This window comes from Mchenga conophoros, linkage group LG11, assembly GCF_057382185.1.
Source record: "Mchenga conophoros isolate Kocher_MC1m ecotype Shallow Benthic linkage group LG11, M_conophoros_male_GT1.1, whole genome shotgun sequence".
Taxonomy (NCBI): Eukaryota; Metazoa; Chordata; class Actinopteri; order Cichliformes; family Cichlidae; genus Mchenga; species Mchenga conophoros.
This window is the reverse complement of record NC_140536.1, coordinates 35,986,190-35,998,845: the sequence shown is the minus strand read 5'-3', so window position 1 is coordinate 35,998,845 and position 12,656 is coordinate 35,986,190. Positions and strand designations below refer to the sequence as shown.

At 40.0% G+C, this 12,656-nt stretch overlaps 1 protein-coding gene across 3 annotated transcripts; it reads right to left on the bottom strand.

Annotated features, from left to right (window-relative positions):
- Positions 1-2,036: 2,036 nt before the first annotated feature.
- Positions 2,037-12,597, bottom strand: LOC146564896 (membrane-spanning 4-domains subfamily A member 8-like). 3 transcript variants are annotated; one of them, XM_085292680.1, is made up of 8 exons: positions 12,155-12,597; positions 10,623-10,900; positions 9,556-9,753; positions 8,619-8,735; positions 5,051-5,107; positions 4,618-4,755; positions 4,220-4,342; positions 2,037-4,060 (listed from the first exon to the last, which is right to left on the bottom strand). In XM_085292680.1, the coding sequence occupies exons 2-8, from the start codon at positions 10,713-10,715 to the stop codon at positions 3,995-3,997; spliced, it is 792 nt and encodes a 263-aa protein (XP_085148806.1). In that variant the 5' UTR covers positions 10,716-10,900; positions 12,155-12,597; the 3' UTR covers positions 2,037-3,994. The 3 variants fall into 3 exon arrangements, with proteins under 3 accessions (XP_085148806.1, XP_085148804.1, XP_085148803.1); XM_085292678.1 differs by lacking the exon at positions 10,623-10,900 and having other exon boundaries at positions 12,155-12,595; XM_085292677.1 differs by lacking the exons at positions 10,623-10,900; positions 12,155-12,597 and adding an exon at positions 10,133-10,572.
- Between the last annotated feature and the right edge of the window lie 59 nt (positions 12,598-12,656).

The following is a 12,656-nucleotide window of genomic DNA, read 5'->3' as shown; positions in this document are numbered from 1 at the left end:
CAGGTGATTTTCTTTTGGCCAAAGGACCTTAAAGGATACATATTTGTTTTTATTTATTTTATTTTTCTTATGACACTGAGTGGAAAGACACTACAAAAAAAGGGGTTTATTATTTAAAATTGTGTCAAATAAATGTGTTTATGCTAAGTAAGTGTGGTGTCCATTGTGTGCTGGAAGCCTTATTGTTCCTGTGGTGGAGCAGCTACTACCAATCTCCTTTACGAAACTAGCTTCTGACAGGATACAGGTATTTGGGATACATTTGATTTCTTGTAACCTATTTTTAGAGAAACTGTGATTCTGGGTTAAACATCGGGGTGAAATTGATGACACTGACACCTAGTGAACTGCCCAAGGTCAACAGTCCTGATTTCCACGCATTAAAGGTTTGGCGTAAGTACAGATTGCGTTACACCTGCATTTTTAAATATATATTTGTATATGTTTACAGAATTTGTGCACACGTTTTCAAAATTTACAGTTTATATTTTCATTTCAAGTTATGAAGTTTTTTTGTAAAAAAAACCCCCAAAAAAACCCAAAACAAAAAACTACCACTAGGATTTTGTGTTTTGTGTAATTTCAGATCAGTTGTGTTAATATGTCAATGAAAAAACAACCAAATTCAGACACGTGAAGTTGAGCTGAAAAGAATAAGTCCAAAATAGCCAATTATACTTTGGACTTTAGAGGGTTAACCCAAAAAATCATGAAAACATGGGTTTAAATTTGTATTCACGACAGGGCAGATTTCTGACGTTTACTTTTAACTTTAAGCAACAATTTGATTTTTTTTCTAACAGAAAAACAGTGTGAAACTTACGTTAGACTTGTGTTTGTAAATGAACCATTCATGTTATTTTCTGGATTTTGTATTTATTGAGCTACATATTTATTTATTTTATAGGCTATACAGTACAAAAAATCCAAATGTGCTTGTTTTATGTAACTGAAATGTTTAAAAGGATTCAAATGCAGTAACCACCTGCATGTGTTTGGAAAAAAGAAAAAGCTTTGATTTTCTTCCATTTGATTTTCATGCCACCCCAAGAATATTTCTCTAGATCCGCTCCTGGTTTGTCCTTGATGTGTGTGTGCTCATGTAAACTGTATTGAGAAAAAAAAGAGTTAATTTTGTAAATTATGGTTATTATAAAAGTTGTTAAGTAGGATGATCCAAGGAGTAATACTTGGCTAACAACCAGGCTTTCCTAATGAGAGTGCAGTGTCTCTGACTTTACTGCTTTCATGTTCTATGGGCTAATAAAATGTATCAACTTCCACATTATCACTTCATGTGGATAGCCCCTTTGGCGCCAGCGGCGGTCTGTGTTTAGTCTGTTCCTTCCCATTCCATGCAAGGCCACCTGGGTTGGCTGGAAGACTGTTTACTTAGCCTAGCAGGGCGAACGACACTGTCTCAGCTGAACTCTGGACACGCACACACATACACTGATATGCACACACTCATCCCCCCTCCATTTCCAAACGCCTTCGACGCTTATTCCCTTCCGATGCTGCACCCTTTACCCACCACTGTTGCTTGTCATGTGTTTCTTTGGTGTATTAAGAGTTTTTCATGTGCAGAGGTGTTTTTTCCAGTCTCAAATTGATCTCCCTGTTGGAGCTCAGTCTGGGGGGAGTTATTTTTTCTCCTTATCTTTCCTCATGTGGTGCATTTTCCATTGTTATACCTCTCTGACCTGTCTTCCCCATGTGATGTTTTTGTGTAATGTATGTATGGTCGGAGGGTAAGATGGCGCCGCCATTGTGTGCAATAGGTCGGCAGCCTTATGAAATTTCCCCTTGTGGGACTAATAAAGGTATATCAAATCATTTTCATGTATCCTTGTATGATAACTGTTGAGAGTATCTTCTCCAGTGAAATTCTTTGGATTTTCCAGGACAGGTGTTGGGTCGCAGGTTTTAAAGCCAACATGATAACCTTATCTAGCCAATGGTTTGGAGATCCAACTTTTTAAATCCAATGAAAATCAAATTACTCAAAAAAACAAAATCCTCTGGAAAGAAGTAGCAGGCATTCTTGAAACACAATTTAATAAGCAGACTCATGTGAACAGCAAGATAGTACATTAAGACAGAATAGAAAAACAACAGATAGAAAGAAGCAAAGCAAACCCTGGGGTGTAGAGCCATAAGCACAGACTGCAGAGTCTCACCAAGAGAGACAGAAAAGAGCCTGGTGGACCGCTGACCCATCTTTTATAGGGGTCAGGAATCACTCCTGCTACTGGGTAACTTTCCACTCGTCCTCCAGCCAAAAACAGCAGATGCAGGATCAGGTGCAGGTCAGGGGTGTGGCCAGGAGCCATCTTCAGATGGATCACGTTTAATGAATACATTTGAATGCTAATCAATAAATTTAAAAAAAGAAACCATTGTTGTGCTTTGTCACAATAGGCCACAACATGTCAAATGTCAGACATTAATCCTGATTATTAAATCACAAAACAAGCAGTATGCATAAATTTATGATGTGGATAATACTTGGCCTAAATATATTGGTTACATACAATTTTTATATATATATATATATATATATATATATATATATATAGGTTAAATGCTTAAAATGCTAATTCTAATATATATATATATAAACACTTCAGTGTAGGTAAAGTGTGTGTATATATGATTATATAGTACTGTTATGATCCTTAAGGTGATTTTATTGTGATCTGTTCACTATTTTTGCTGCACACTTTCTGTTTTTTTAAGAGACATGTTTTGGTTGTAATCCATTGGAGCAAAACGTCTGGTGACGTTCAGTGCAGGTATATAGGTATCCATCCATCCATCCATCCATCCATCTTCTTCCGCTTATCCGGGGCTGAGTCGCGGGGGCAGCAGCCCATGCAGAGAAGCCAGACCTCCCTCTTTCCAGCCACCTCCTCTAGCTTGTCCGGGGGAACACCCAGGCCAGCAGAGAGATATAATCTCTCCAGTGTGTCCTGGGTCTGCCCTGGAGCCTCCTCTCGGTGGGACATGCCCGGGACCCCTCATCCGGAAGGCAGCCCCTCCCGGATGGCTGAACGTCTCACCTTATCTCTAAGGGAGAGGCCAGCCACCCTACGGAGGAAGCCCATTTCTGCTGCTTGTATCCGCGATCTCGTTCTTTCGGTCACTACCCACAGCTCTTGACCATAGGTGAGGGTAAGGATATAGGTCGAACGGTAAATTTAGAGCTTTCCTTTTACACTCAGCTCTCTCTTCACCACAACAGACCAGTACTGCGGCCGCTTCACCAATCCGTCTGTCGATCTCCTGCTCCCTTCTCCCGTTACTTGTGAACAAGACCCTGAGATACTTAAACTCCTCCACTTGGGGTATAGATATACATGTCATCCAAAAATCCACAGCATGGGAAGTTGTCAAAACCATTCAAAAAGGTTCTAGTATCTGTCCAAACTGCCCTGCAGATCGTCCTCAGTCCAGTCGTACTAGCACTAATAAAGGAGACGAAATTTGAAAACTCTCGAGTCATTTCAAAACACTACGATGACGAAAACACTCAGCCCACAGCTTCACAAAAAGGCTTCATAACCCATCTCTTGACATCATGGATCTATATACAGTATATGCATGATCTCATAAGCTTAGAGATGGCTTCAAATTAGATATCATTATAAAATTTTAAATAAGTTTATTCTAAATATAACTATGCTTAAAAATGTGATCACTTTTTTAAGCATAGTTATAATGTTAGAAGTGATTGCTTTCGCCACTAAAACACATTGCATCCATGATGGTCACAACTAAAATAATAACATCACTGCCAAAAGTATATAGACAGTGTTGCCTCAGTGCCTCAGCTTCAATGACTAAAGACCTACAGCCCTCACGTCTGTAGTCAAATGCTGATGAAACGTGCAACAGATTCCGTTATTTTTATGTAACATGGACCAATATAGTCGTAGTACAGAGTCAAAGCTATGAAGGCACATGCTTACAATTCCTCACAGCACAATTACATTCAGACTGTAGGCTTAGTGGTAACTTCCTCGAGAAGTGGTTTGTAGAGCTCTGGGTCATCAGTGCTCTAAAAAAGAAAAGATTGGTGAAGTAAAATGACACTAAATCTTTTTGGCTTTTGAGCAAGTCACCAAATATTCACAAACTTCCACACAAGAACTCAAAACAAAAACAAAAAAACCCTCCACATTTACAGCCAACATTTTCTGTGATGCTAGTCTGTTACCTTGGTTTGTCCCTTTTCTTTGCTCTTCAGACTCTTGATCCCCAAGACGACTGAGCTGATGGTGACGCAGAGCTCCAGGACTGACAGCACAATTAGCACAGCAATGATGCTTCTGTAGAGCATCTGTTGGGATACAAACAACAGCGCTCAATTTTATTGCAGTAATAAAAGGATCAGAGGCTCAGACCCTTTGACCGGAGAGTGGGCGGAGACTTCTGTACAGACGTGACTGTGATCGCAACATCCTCCTACAGTCAAAAACCTATCTGATTACCAGCTGCAAATCCACAGATTTCAGAAGCAGAAACCTGTGATTATATCTACAAAACAATTAAAACCATATATTTTCCACTTGTCACTTAGGTATTTGAACCTGAACTAACCTTAACTACACTTACCATAATTACTGTTTTGCCGCCGTAGCATTCATAACACATTTCCGGCCAATATAGATTAGATACACTGATGCTATACAGCACAATAGCTGCAATGGCAAAAGCAACGCCAGTCAGATTCAGAATCACATTGACGATAACCTGAAATACAAGATGGGTCAGTTAGTGTAAAATAAAATTTTAGACATTAGAAGGCTGGTCGGTTAAAAGTTTTACAGTCAGTCAGTGCCGGAAAGCTTGCAATGGTTGGTATTAAAGCTCTGCAGCTCCATCCTACATAAATACATATACATAGATGTGCATACATGAGACCTGGTGTAAACTTGTATATTGAAATAGAATAGTATACTTCTACTTTCATATCTTCAACTTAAACAGGAAAAAGAAGACACACGAAATTCAAGTTGTCCTTCTAAGGTACATCTGAACTACTCACCAGACATGGACTTGGATACTTGTCAGACAAAATGCTGACAATTCCAAACATGATGAACTACACAAGACAAAAAAACAAAGACAATAAAGTTACATTCCTCCAACTGAACGAGGAGACACATCATGTGTCTAAGGTGACAACAAGAAACTGCAATATATCAATAAAACCATAGAAGTAAGGGATTAAGATTTCCAGTAATAAAACACATTTGATTTCATAAGATCCTCCTGATTTTTCTTAAACACCAAGTCTGATACTCTACATACTCTGAACCCCGGTTTCTCAACCACTGTGCTGTGGCACACAGGTGTGCTGTGAGAAATGGTCAGGTGTGCCGTGGAAGATAATCTGGTTCCACCTAATTCGTACTCTAAGCAACTGGCATGAGTAACGGGCAGAACAATTACATTCTCTTCCACTAGAAGACAGTACAACTACCTGCTCTAATTAAATGGGTTGCCAACTGCCAGTAAAACAGAAGAAGACGAAGGAGATATTACATAATAGTCATGCAGTGAGACGATGCAGCATGTAATACCAATAGATAAATATTTGAAAAGAACCTGACCTGGGTCCTGGAGAAGATTCCTACCCAGATGAAGGAACTAGCATGAGTAGTGGTCATGATCTCTGTCATTCCAGGAAAGGAGCAGATAATGAGGAACAAAGTCGAAATTGACTTTGTTTTGTTTGATAAACAATTAGATGTTTCTGACGATAAATATTAAATTGACATTTATTTTTGTTTGGCAATCACTTAGCATTAACTGGTATTTGTTTTTGCAGTTTGACCTTTCAATTCCACTCAAAGTAAACTTTATTGTCACCTCTGCTATATACAGTTCAGTATATAGAGAGATGAGACGAAGAGGCTCCAGTTCTATACAGTGCAAAAGAACAACAATAAATATAGGAAGAGTAAGAATGAGAAGAATAAATATATGTACAATTTGAGACTGAGGTAAGAGGAGTAAAATATACACTTTGAGGCAAAAATGGTTAATAACAGTCTAAAAATTTACAATTGAAATTTTGAACTGACTTTGAAGCGGTTCAAAATGACCAACGTAGCAGCTTTACAGTTTACAGTGTGAAACAAATGATCTGTCATTAGTTGTTATCAGTAAACTGCTGTAGAGTTAACTGCTATTTGTTTTTGCATCTGGACTTTGTATCTTCATCATTTAATTGAGTTATCAGTTAACACTCTTAGAGTAACTGCTGTTTTTTTCTGATCCTTGGATTTGATCTTGGGATTAATTTCTGTCATCAGTTGATGACAAGTGTTTTTGCATTTGATCCTATAATGGATTTTTGTCAGATATGATTTTCTTGGATTCATATATACAGTTAATTGCGTGAGTCAATTTCTAAATTAATTTTCATTTTTGTTTGTTTTGATTCTGAAGATAATTACTCTTAAGTCGATTGCTAAATTGACTTTTATTTTTGTTTGATTCATTTCTAATCAAGTATTGATACAGATTCTTTTATAGTTAATTCTTACATTTGACATTGTTGATTTCATCTTTTATTAGTTTAGTACAGTGTGTTTGTTTTTGAATTTTTTTACCAGCTGGGTTGCACTGCTTTGATTTTCCTTGCGTTAAATTAGAATAATTACATTTGCAGTTTTATTTCAGTATTACTTTCTTTACAGTTGAAGTTTGCAGTTTTGTGAAAAGAGAAAAACATTGCATTGTCATCATTTTCAAATAGAGGTCTAATTCTTAGCAATTGATGAAGAAATTTCAAAGAATAACAGAGAAAAAACATATCAGCAAAGTAAAGGAAATAAATAATAATTAGACCTGCAAGTAAGCGAGTCCTTATTCCTAGATATAGCATCTTGTCTTGGGTGGGGGCAACAGCCAGGAGTGCAACCATATTCCAAATAGAGAAGCAAGCTAATGAAGAATATGAGCAAGCAGAATGGACGAAAAAAGGGAGAAAATCAGGAGGAAGGAAATGGACAAGAAGCGAGAGCACGTGATGACAACCTTAGATATGTGCTAAAGTGGTGTGTCAATCGTGAATGAAACGGCTCTTATGCCGGGCTCACACTGTGCGATTTTTGGCCCATTTTAAGCCGATCTTTGAGTCGTGCGACCGAAAGAGCCGGCTCTTTTTAGTGAGCCGAGCCAAAAGAGTCGGTTCGCTAAAAAGAGCCAGAAATCCCATCACTAATGTGCTATTGGATGCTAAGAGGAAAAGAAAGACAAGTAAGAATCCAAGATCCAGACCACAAATTACAAGTTGAAGCCCAAAAATTACAAACGTCATCACAAAGAACTGGGGTACAAACTACAACACCTGGAGCTTCTGCCTGACTTTTTGAGTTTGCCTAGATCTGACAGCACACCTGGGAACACCGGTTATCCAGTGAAGTGAAAGGTGCTAACCGCTAGGCTAACTGGCAACAAGATGCCTCCCTTCTCCACAGATGACTACCACAGCCTCCTGCAGAAGATTGCAGTACTGGAGACAAAAATTAATCGCTTAGAAGTAAACGTGGAGGTAAATGCACTGTGTAGAAATGAAACAACCTCGCCATTGATTCAAAACAATGGCGATGAGCAAGCTAGCACACAGCTAAGGAGCACAGATAATGTGACCAAGAAATAAAACTCTGACATAAACATGACATAAATCATGTCTCCTGGAAGGGGGAGGACGTATCACAAGCAGGGCACGGCGAGCTGAAATCTCTGAAACCAACTGGCCTTCACTTCAGCTGAACTTCATTCGACCATGGCCTGCAAAGACTTCGCTAAATTCTTCACAGACAAAATCTGTTTTTTGATATTTTTATATACATATCACATGTACTCATAAACTTGTTGGCGCTCTGTGTTTTTGAGGGTCGGGAGCCTCTGTCAGTGCCATGTCTGGACTGAAATATTGAGAATTGGCATAAAGCGCAGAGGGTCTTTCATCACACCAAATAACAGTCAGGATGATATTTTCTGGGCCAAGTGAGTCCGAACAGAATGTCCCAAACTTAGATAATAAATCGGTATCAGGATAATATCAAAGCAAGGCAGGGAGGGTTTTTTTTTGTCTGTGTCATTCCAGGAAAGGAGCAGATAATGAGGGATGTGAACAGACGTGAGCGGGGGAAGGAGATTCAAAGGGTGACAACAGGACTGCCACGTCAGTTCCAGAAGAAGAAAGTCATAATAGTAATGTGTTATTGTTGGGATATAAAACTGTATTGCCCAATTCAGGGTCATGTTATTTGTCGAGTCACATGGCTGCTTTCACAGAGGTCCAGCGCTGCCAAAGCAAATGAAATCTTTTCAAAAAACAGATATTTCTCCTGTACTTCCTTCGAAGAAATTAAATGTTTTTGGATATTATTTCCACATTTTGATTCGTCTGACCACAGAACAGTTATACACTTTGCTTTTTAAATTAGCTTTGGCCCAGAGAAGATATTTCTGCCCTGTTACCAGTTAACCTAATACGCTGCAAAATGTTTCTCCAGCAGCTCCTTTGAGTAGTATTTACTTATGTGGATCCAATCTTAGTTCAGAAACATGAGGAAAAAGCTGCTTAGCTTGCTTACCAACCCTCCCATCCAACAAGGATAGCCGGTATAACTCATGGTCCATGATCCATCGTGTTGGCTTATAAGGATTGATCCGAGGACAACATTGAGAAGCCCAATCATAATCTGCAGAGTCTGACAAAGAAGAAGCACAGAATTAACAACTGGTGATCATGTGGTGTTCAACACCAGTCATAGGATATGCTGTATACTGGAGCACTTTCTCTCAGGCTTTTTCTGTAGTGTGATGAGAAAACTCTTAAACCATCTATCCATTCTCTTCTGCTTTTACAAGGTTGCGGGGGGGGGTGGAGCCTATCCCAACTGTCTTAGGACGAGAGGCAGAGTACACCCTGGACAGACTCGACACGGAAAGACCCCAGCCTGATGGTGGAAGTGAAGTCAGGAGGAGGCAACATCGCTAACCATCGTGCTGCCCTCTTTTAAACCACAGTGGATAAAAGCGTCTCACTTTTAAGTCCAATAAATTTGTCAGTGAGAGAGTTAGACTCACGTGAGAGTTAGACTCACGTGGGGTAAGGAAACATGACACTGATACAAAGCCAGTGGCATCCCTGACACATAAAATTTACCTTTACTCTGTCTTCTTGGAAGGCTTTCTGACATTAATAGGAGGCAACAAAAGTTCTGACAGTGTTTTATCTCCTGAATGTTTAAATGTACAAGTGGATGAGTGAGTTTGTCTGTAAGCCTTTAAAGAAGTATGTGGTGGGTGCAAAGAAGAAGCTCATTAAAAGAATATTAACTAAACGTGTATCAGACTAAGTTAGCAGTTCATTTGCATTTTTAACTCATTCACTGCCATTGACGTCTACAGCCGTCAATTGCAGTGCATGAGTCAATGGGTTTAACCCATTCACTGCCAATGGCTGGCAGTGAATGAGTTAATAGAACATCTGGAGGCTTATCTGAAGCTTTAAAGGTTGTAGCTCACCCCCAGCACTATCTCAGAAGGTCTTTTGAGGCGCCTCAGGTGCTGAGACACTTTGCAGCACACTGGACTGCTGCAAAGGTTCTTGAGGATCTGGCACAGAGGAGGCCAAGGGCTATTAGGGTCAGAGGTCAAGGTGAGTATAGTGACTCCATCAGCCTTGGACACAGTGACAGACATCCTGAATTGAGATCCTGGAGACTGAAAGAGAGAAGAGTAGAAAAAAATGAACATAGTCTGAATCACATTAAGGCCCCAGCTGTGGAGAAATGGCTGAACTCATTGAAGTGTTAAGACAAAACATTTATTTAACTTGTGCAAATAACAAAATAAAAAATCTAATTCCCTCAATACCGATTTGTAACCCAAAGGATTTGACACAACGCAGAAGCTTGTGCTTTGTCGTTTTTTTCTTTGTACAATAGCACTTTTTGCACGTTCCAGCGAATTTTGCTCCAGCTCCGGAGCTGCACCGGTGCTCTGCTCCAGCAGCTCTCTTCATCTCCGGCCCTGCCGCTACAGAAATAGGGAGTTGACCGCTCACCAGATGGCCAGGCACTCCTTTTCTAATGTACCGTACCTGGCCTCATGCTCCGACAATTTTCAGCTGATGTACACAATGGGGCAGTCAATGATGTACACAGGAGCTCGTCGACCTGGGTCATTGGGTAGGCATCAAACGGTGGCACTTCGTTCATCTTGCAATACTTCACACAGAACCACATAGACCTAACTATGGGGCTACACCAAGCACTGTGCGACTCTTCTACTATTCCCAGCTTTAACATTTCTGCCAGTTCGTTTTGCACAATTTGTCTTTCGTGCTCAGGTAACATGTAGTGGTGCGAACACACCATCACACCAGCCTGCGTTTCAAAGTGATGCTTCATGAGATTTGTATGGCAGAACATAACTGCAAAACACTCTCAAAACAGTGCTGCAGCGCCATGCAGCCTCCTGAACGCCAAGGGCCAGTCCTCCCATCCCATCTGGAAGGGGCGCTGATGGTCCTCAGGGGAGGGCCCCAATCAGTCCACGATGGCTCTCCTAACGTCAGAAAGGACACGTACACTGTTGTGAGAAGGCTCAGCGCCGCCACCTGGGCTTCCACTAGTATGCGACCGTGGTTGCCTGGAACACCTCCAGAATTGCTTGGGGGTCATCTGGGGAGCTTGGGTTTCAGCACCACTGTAACCCAAAACACCGACATGATGCAGAAACGTGCGTTTTGCCTTTGTTTATTTGCTACAATATCACTTTTTGCACTTTCCAGCGCACACTTCTTCGGCTCCAGATCTGCACCAGTGCTCTGCTCCAGCAGCTCTTCTCCTCTCCAGCCCGGCCACTACTGAAATAGGGAAGGCATGATTAGATGATGCTCGTCGACTGTAAACACCAGCCTTCCCTGACACCACACCCTGAACCCACTGCTTCACTCCTCCTCTGCAGCTGAGCTACCAACCACACCCTGTCACACTATTGTCTTATATTAATTCTTATAAAATCACCTTATAATGAAGGTGAGCTCCATTAACGGTAACTTATACTGAATGGCTGTTAATTATAATTAAATAAAATAACTTGTATATAAATAAATTACTACATAAAGTGATGCAGTTATGTTTACATTTGCTGTCCATGTGCTATACATTTAAATATTAGATAAAGATGATGATTAACTGAATAACAGTACTAAAGAAAAACACTCACAGTCACTTTATTAACCATTAAACTGCTTGTTAGTGAAATATCTAATGAAAGCACTTTAAAGTATTTAAACATGCAGATATTGGAAAGATGACCTGCTGAGGTTAAAGTGAAGGAAGGTGATTTAAGTGGTCTTCGGTAAGAGATGGGCTGGTCTGAATATTACAGAAACTGATGATCTACTTAGACAATGATTTCTAAGGTTTACAGAAAAATGTCCATAATGACAAATTCAGTGAGGTCTATGAGAGAAAAATACCTTGTTTATTATAGAGGTCAGAGAAGAATGGCCAGACTGCTTTGAGCTTTAACAAAGGTGTTAGGAATAAAATGATTAAATAAGTTGTTTTTATGTGTTTTTTTATACACATTCCAGTTGTGCTCATTAAGAGTTGGCACTCTGTATAATAAAGGTCAAAAGCATCAATTCAGTGCTATAATTGAATCGAATTATTGAGGCTGACGTGCTGAGTTGCAGAAGGATTTGCAAACATGCACATCATAACTAATTAAAATCAGGGTGACATTTCTCTGGGACAAGGCAGTCTGAATAGAACGTCTGAATGAGTAGAAGCAACAGGCTGAGAATCGCAAGCATATCTGTGCCAAGCAGAATTAAACCAGCTCTGAAGGCAAAGGCTCCTATTAGCAGCATGCACTCGATAAAGTGGCATTGGAGAGTATTTCTGAAACCGAGACTGAGAAATCATGAAACAAATATCAGACAGATTGTACTGTAATTCCATCTTCCTGTGAAATTAAGTAACAGCGTAAAGCTGCATGAAAAATTCTGAACTTAATTCTCTTTTCATTAGCTTTGTTGATATTTTTGAAATCGTCTGGCCTTTGTTTTTTGTTTTTTTTATCCTCATATAAGGAAAGTGCTGTTACCTACCAGAGAGAAAACTCGACGTTAATCTGCTGTAAAGCGGAAGAAGCTCGACTTTACTCCTGTAAATGTTTGAAAGTGACTGCCCTGCTACCAGCGGCAGGGAGCGAAACTGCGTCAACTGTTCCGGAAAATCGAGCTATGCTTTTGGTCAGCCTTTTTTCTGGACACTATAATATGGCGCAGTATGACGTAATTCAACTATTACAGTAATACAGCTCCACCCGTGACTGGCACCACGGAGGGCATTGCAGCTTTCCAAGTTAGTCCTACAGGCCCGCTTTGATCTCCAGCCCCTGTTTACCAATGATTACGTCACATTGACCTAAATTACAATACAAAATAAAACAAAAACCGATTTACTTGTCAGAGCAGAAGAAAAGCAAGCAAGATCAAATTAATATCTGGTTGTATGTTTGTTGCGCAGCTGTTGTTGGATGCGAAATTTTGCCCGTTGTTCTTCCGCCCACAAGGAAGATATAAACAAATTAACCCTTTGCTCAACGTC

Coding starts and splice junctions, on each gene's coding strand:
- LOC146564896 (XM_085292680.1), bottom strand. CDS start 10,715: ATGACCCCCAAGCAATTCTGGAGGTGTTCCAGGCAACCACGGTCGCAT. Junction 9,754..10,622: donor CTGAGCCTTCTCACAACAGT/GTACGTGTCCTT, acceptor TCTCTCTTTCAG/TCTCCAGGATCTCAATTCAG. Junction 5,108..8,618: donor CTTGTTGGATGGGAGGGTTG/GTAAGCAAGCTA, acceptor TGTCTTGTGTAG/TTCATCATGTTTGGAATTGT.